The sequence below is a fragment of the Glycine max genome, chromosome 10 (assembly GCF_000004515.6).
Source record: "Glycine max cultivar Williams 82 chromosome 10, Glycine_max_v4.0, whole genome shotgun sequence".
Classification (NCBI taxonomy): domain Eukaryota; kingdom Viridiplantae; phylum Streptophyta; class Magnoliopsida; order Fabales; family Fabaceae; genus Glycine; species Glycine max.
This window is the reverse complement of record NC_038246.2, coordinates 41,720,075-41,726,620: the sequence shown is the minus strand read 5'-3', so window position 1 is coordinate 41,726,620 and position 6,546 is coordinate 41,720,075. Positions and strand designations below refer to the sequence as shown.

The window sequence follows — 6,546 nt, the reverse complement described above, 5'->3', positions numbered from 1 at the left end:
AATAAAAAACTTAAAAAAAGAGTCCGTCACAATAATGATCCTCTTCTCCTGTGCTTCGTTGTGCTACGCCACGAAAGAATTTCTTGTTTTCTGCTTTCGAATAAACGAATAAGAAGCCTTCACACCGCTTCGTTGTGCTGTGCTTGCTTCTCTTTTATTCTTTCTATTAGTATTCGTTTCGTTTTCTCCGCCGTTTCCGTAGCTCGGCTTCAGCAGCACCAGAACCAGGTTTCGTGCGTTTTGCCATCTCACTGTCGTTTATTCATACATGTTTATCTCCTGTTTACTTTTCAGCTTCTCTGCTTTCGAGTGTTTTTGTTTTTGCTTTTTTTTTTTTTTTTTTGCTCTGATATGGATTTTTAACTTGACGGAACTGTCTCTGATTTTGAATCTGAAAGTGCTTTTTCATATATCATATTTGAGATTCGTCGTTTTGCTTTATTTCCTCCCTTAAAAATAAAAGAAAAAGTAGAAAGAGGAAGTTTTAGTTGTGTGCATTTGTATTTTGTGGGAACTCTTTGCGTGCTTTTGGCTTTGTGTAGAGAGCAGAGGAATGATGAGTAGGGAGGGGTATGGGAATACATTGACTTTAGTCAAGCGTGTGGAATAGTGATGTAGGGTTACTGCAAATGTCTGTTTTTTTATTTATAGGGAAAGTTTGTGCGAGAGTGAGTTTTATTGGAATACCTAGTGGACTATGTGGTTAGGGTTCAATAGTTGTTGAAAATGTGGCATTCCTCAAAATTAGGAAGTTATAGGAACACTTGAAGCTAACACCCCAGGGTTGGGGTTTGGCTTCAATTTATGATTTCATTCTTTGTAACATGTGATAGATATTAGTTGACTACTACTTCTACTACTCTCTTGAACTGTGCCTCTACATTTGGATTTAGTCATAAATAGATTTAGCAGATGTTGGCCATTCAGTGATTCAAGCAAAAGTTGATAGAGGATTCCTCAAGTATTCCTTATTGAATTTGAACTTAATATTGGTTGGCTTTTGTTATTAGAGCTTACAGATGGATGTTTGTGTTTGGTTTTTTCATTTTTTTGACAAAAATACCAGACAAAGATGAATTTTGCTTACTGAGCTTGAGCGAGTGAAACAAAAAAGTGTTAATGGATTTTTCTGTGGTTGATGATGCTTTTAAAATATGAAAAGTTACAGATATTAGGCATTTATTGTATGCTAGATTATGTTTTATAATTCCCGAAGTAGTATATCAGATATGTTGTTCATAAAGCAGATGACTAATCATGAACTGAATAAAACTTGTTATCTGTACCTTTTTCTGTAAAAACTAAAATGTTTTGTCAAAGATAGGAAATAGGGATAGGATTAGTAATGGCTAAAATAATGGAAAATAATTGAGATCCTTAGCTGTGTGAGAAAATCATGTAGGCATCCTAACGTAGAAGATAATTATTATTCTAACTGGAGATTGAGACTCAATGGTGAGTAAATAGCCCTGCGGTCAAATGGTTGTGGTCCTGTGGATAAGATGGTTATAGTGAACTAGCGAAATTCATTTGGCTAACCTTCCCTGCTCACCATTTATTTCTGTAGTTAGTTAGTTACCCTCATATATGACATGCTTTGACTTTTTATCATCTGAATTTTGTGCTATATAATGGAAGTTAATTTGTCTGGGTTTTTGCTTGGAAGATCTAAAAATTAGATCATATGTATAAGTGTGTTGATTATGCTTCATATATACAAAGAGATATATGTTTTATGTCATTTACTTTGCAGGTGTCTACTATCTGACTACACATGTGCTGTTATTGTCTTCCAATTGGGTGAAGTCTGATTGAAGAGCAATGCAGAAGGATACTAGTACCACCGCCCCATCAACCACAAGTGGTCGGGTTAGGCACCGAAAACGCTCAAATGAGGTTAATTTTTAAAGTTTAATTTATCACTTGATCATCTTTTGCTTTTGTCTATTAAAAAAATGTATTGGTGAATTTCATGTAGAAATTGATCCTGAAATTTGAAGAGAACATGGAAAAGTGTCAAAACTCAAAAGTATCGGACAACTAAAAAGTTTGTCCTTTTATTTTTATTACTTTTAGGTTTGTTCTTGATGCTGTTGTGAATTTGATGTAATCAGTTTCAATGACATGGGAATTGAATCCCTGTAGTATCTTTCTGGAAAATTTTCTGTATACTATTTGAAGGTAATTTTATGATGCCTTTATCTTAGGTTATTCCGGAAGTTAGTAAAGCAAATGGGACCAAGTTACTGGTTAATGACAAAAGCAAATACAAGTCTATGCTAATTCGAGCATATTCATCTGTATGGATGATTGGCGGCTTTGTTTTGATCATTTATATGGGTCACCTCTACATCACTGCAATGGTGGTTGTTATCCAAATCTTCATGGCAAGGGAGCTGTTCAATCTACTCAGGAGAGCTCATGAAGATAGGCAGCTGCCAGGATTTAGGCTATTAAATTGGTATCTACATAATTCATTACTCACGCAGCTGTACAATAATTCTTTTCATGATTAACTAATGGCCAGAACCTTTTTTTAAAAAAAAAATAAATAAATTTAGTAACTTGTCATTGACATATATCATTTCAGGCATTTTTTCTTCACTGCAATGTTATTTGTTTATGGACGAATTCTGAGTCAATGCCTGGTTAACACAGTAACTTCAGACATGGTTTTATATTGGCTAGTGAGCAATCTTATAAAGTATCACATGGTTATCTGCTACTCCCTGTACATTGCAGGTAACTTATGCTTATCTACTTATCTTATAACGTTCATTAGCCAGTGCTTGTGCAATGTTTCTGTCAGATGCCTGGCAAATTTCGAGCTAGTTTTCTACCTTTGTGATTTTACTGGCTATTTTCTAAATATTGTGAGAGTGTTACTGCTTTGGTTATCTACCCTTTTATTGGTTGAGTGCAGGATTTATGTGGTTCATTCTCACGTTGAAGAAGAAGATGTACAAGTACCAATTTGGCCAGTATGCTTGGACACACATGATTCTAATTGTTGTATTTGGCCAGTCCTCCTTCACCGTGGCAAGCATTTTTGAAGGGATTTTCTGGTAATATAACCTATAAAAGGAAATGATGATTATTTAACAATTATGATAAAAAAAAATTGCACTACTTTTTGAGGATTCTCTTTTGCATGAAATCATATCATACTTCACAGTACTATTCCTCATACAAGTGGACACTTTTTATGCCAAAATTTTTTAAATGTTATTTGACAGGTAGTTGATGCCATAATAATCACCTTAAGGAATGGTTTAACAAATTACATAGTTTGTGGGCTTGTTGGCCGAATCACATGGGATGTTATCTGGTCTTACCCAAATGGTGGAATCAAGGCCTTAGGATAGGAAAGATTAGGGATTGAGCCATGAGTGATAGTTTTCTACTCCATGGGAGGTGACCAAATAATTATATTCTCATCAAAGAGGATTATAGGAGAGCTAATAAAGCTGTAAAACAAGATCAATTCCCAACTTATCAGACTGCAGGGAATTGAGTTTTAAAGTGTATTCCCATATCCTGTTTGCTTTTGCTTGGATTGTTTGTTGAGGGTGTTATTTTAATTCTTCTCCTTAATAAAAATAGTAGTGTTTACTGATGATAATGACATCATCTAAGATTTAAGTGATTTTCTGTGTATGCATATTTGCTTTCATAGAATCATTCTGTTCATATATTTAATTTAATGTTTGACCATTGCTATTATACGAATAAGACTTGTCCTGCACTTTTGCTTCTTAATTGCATTGATGTTAATGTCTAGTATTTGGACCTATTGTACAGGTTTCTTCTCCCAGCAACACTTATTGTCATTAATGATATTGCTGCTTATATCTTTGGTTTCTTCTTTGGAAGAACCCCTTTGATCAAGTTATCTCCAAAGAAAACTTGGGAGGGTTTTATAGGGGCATCTGTTACCACCATCATCTCTGCATTTATGGTGAGCAGAATTTCAATTTGTTAATCAAGATGCAACAATTGGGATGTTTTTTTGGTTGGGGGATTGCTTGTCATTGAATCAGAATCACTTGTTGATGTTTATATTCCTCTTATAGCATTATTAATGTTTGCAACAGTCTAAGTAAACACTCGGAAATCTTGATCGGATTCATCATTCATGGCAATTAAGTTCTTGCTTAAGTCTTTATACATCAATCAAGTTATTCTGAACTAAATACTAACATTATCATTGAAAACTCATTTTGTAGCTTGCTAACATCATGGGTCGCTCTCAGTGGCTAACGTGTCCAAGGAAGGTAGCTCTGTAATATACATAACTAATTGATATATTGTAAGGCATTATTCAACAAAAAACTGACTAATGCTCACATCTCTTTGGGAACAACATTCAGGATTTGTCAACTGGTTGGCTTCACTGTGATCCTGGTCCACTGTTTAAGCCAGAATCTTATCCCTTACCTGGATGTATTTCTCACTGGGTAAGCACTTGAAATTCAGCTGAACTTTGAATCTTATGTTCTACATCAATATTTACTTGATGCCTTAAATACAATTTAGATGCCTTAAATAGCAAAAAAAAAACCCTCAAATTGGAGTTCTGGAATAAAACACTTAAAAAAAAAAACATAGAACATGAAACTTATAGATCTGCATGAAAACAATTGGGTCAATGACTTACATAGCTCAGGCAATGACTTTCTCAAATTGGTCCAGTCATTAAGACATTTTAGTAAGTTTTTATCATGAATGTAAAGAAAAGTCAAATTTGGATAATGCATTTTAACCTCCATTCTTCTTGGATAAAGGGGATGTTGGGAAGAGTTTATGCGGTCTTATCTTATGACATAAATACTTAAGTAGTTGGATAAACCTACAAAAAGAGATCATGACCGGCTCATTAATTATTTTCAGTTTATTTCATTAAGTTCCATAGAGTAGCTTCTGCATAGCTTGAGCTCCCCGTTCCCTCTTTAATTTCCATCCACTCCCTTAAGTGCTTATGATATAAGCTCCCATGTAATCAACACTTAATAAGCACGGTTCAGCATATAAAATAAAAAAGTGACCATTCTGTATTCATGAGATGCCAATCTAGATTCCTGGAACGTCTGAAAATCATAACTTACGACCCATTATATGCTGTCTTATGCAGTTTTCTTGGAAAGAGATATCAATCCTACCAATTCAATGGCATTCTTTATGTCTAGGCTTGTTTGCTTCAATTATTGCACCTTTTGGAGGCTTCTTTGCAAGTGGCTTTAAAAGGGCTTTTAAAATAAAGGTATGTTCTCAAAACTTATGTTTTTCTAATCAGGATGTGAGCAAATATAATCCATTTAGGTCAGGTAGAAACAGACTTGCTGTGTGTTTCCATTTTTGCAGGACTTTGGTGATAGTATTCCGGGACATGGTGGAATTACCGACAGAATGGATTGCCAGGTAGATTCTTTTGATGTTGCAATCTACAAATTTATTTTAAATCATTAATATTTAACTACTCAGGACTCTTATGTTTTTTTGTCCTTGTGGGAAACTTTTAATCATCATAGTAAACTAACTATGTTATTCTATCCCATGTCTCTGCCCTGCCCCAACTAAGTTTAAAAGGAGAGAAAAAGGACTAGTTGGGAAAAAATGACTGTACACATTGAATAGGTAGGACAGAAAGTTAATATTCCCTTAATTCAGTGTGAAATTAAAAACATTCAAAGAAATTTTCAAGAACTCAACAAGAAAAAGAATCTTCAATGACAAAGACATGCAATTGGTGGAAGTCTTGGTGGTCCAGTCTAGTGAGTATGAGTGTCAAATGCATACTGTTTAGACCCAGGTCTGATTTAATTTCATTTTGAAAGCGCTTATAGGTATTTTATGCGAATGTATGTTTATTCATCTGTACATGTGGTGCCATTAGATATTATAAACATAACAGACCAAAATTTGGAACTCACTTGCAACTTCTAACTTTTCACTCTCCTTTACATTCTGCCGCCTGTACACTATTTGTATCTTTAGTTTTGTTCATTTCATTTGTTGAGGCTAGGACTGGAAGTCAAAACCATACTAGTACCCAGCTTTGATGTATAAGTCGAGCAAAATCTGACCAATTTGCCTTGGTGTGTAGATGGTTATGGCCGTGTTTGCATACATATATCATCAGTCATTTGTTGTGCCGCAAACTCTCTCGGTTGAAATGATTTTGGACCAGGTAATTATATTTATTTTACTATGTATATTACTTTGTATATGTATTTCTAAATTAACATTTAAGATGTTTAATTTATGGAACTGCCGCTGTTCGCTTCAGATATCGATGAACCTAACATTCGATGAGCAACAAGCTCTATATTGGAGGCTTGGGGAAATTTTACAACAGGGGTTTGCTAGGATGTCTTAGATTCATGGCGAGGTGTATTTGTTCTGTCACCTTCTATTGTATTCCTTCACATACAGGGGAAAAGGAAAAGATACTATGTACATGTGTTTGTTTTCTATCTTTTGAGTGAAACAAATTAAAGGTTCAGAAGCTGTCAAGATGTGCATAGTGTATGTTGACCGTTAGTTTCA

The 6,546-nt window shown here is 34.6% G+C and overlaps 1 protein-coding gene across 1 annotated transcript; it reads left to right on the top strand.

The window, feature by feature from the left end:
- LOC100794043 (phosphatidate cytidylyltransferase 1) lies at window positions 1-6,546 on the top strand. The gene is made up of 12 exons (XM_003536178.5): window positions 1-228; window positions 1,754-1,896; window positions 2,208-2,461; window positions 2,591-2,742; window positions 2,924-3,065; window positions 3,802-3,958; window positions 4,227-4,274; window positions 4,371-4,457; window positions 5,132-5,260; window positions 5,362-5,418; window positions 6,104-6,187; window positions 6,287-6,546. The coding sequence occupies exons 2-12, from the start codon at window positions 1,822-1,824 to the stop codon at window positions 6,374-6,376; spliced, it is 1,275 nt and encodes a 424-aa protein (XP_003536226.1). The 5' UTR covers window positions 1-228; window positions 1,754-1,821; the 3' UTR covers window positions 6,377-6,546.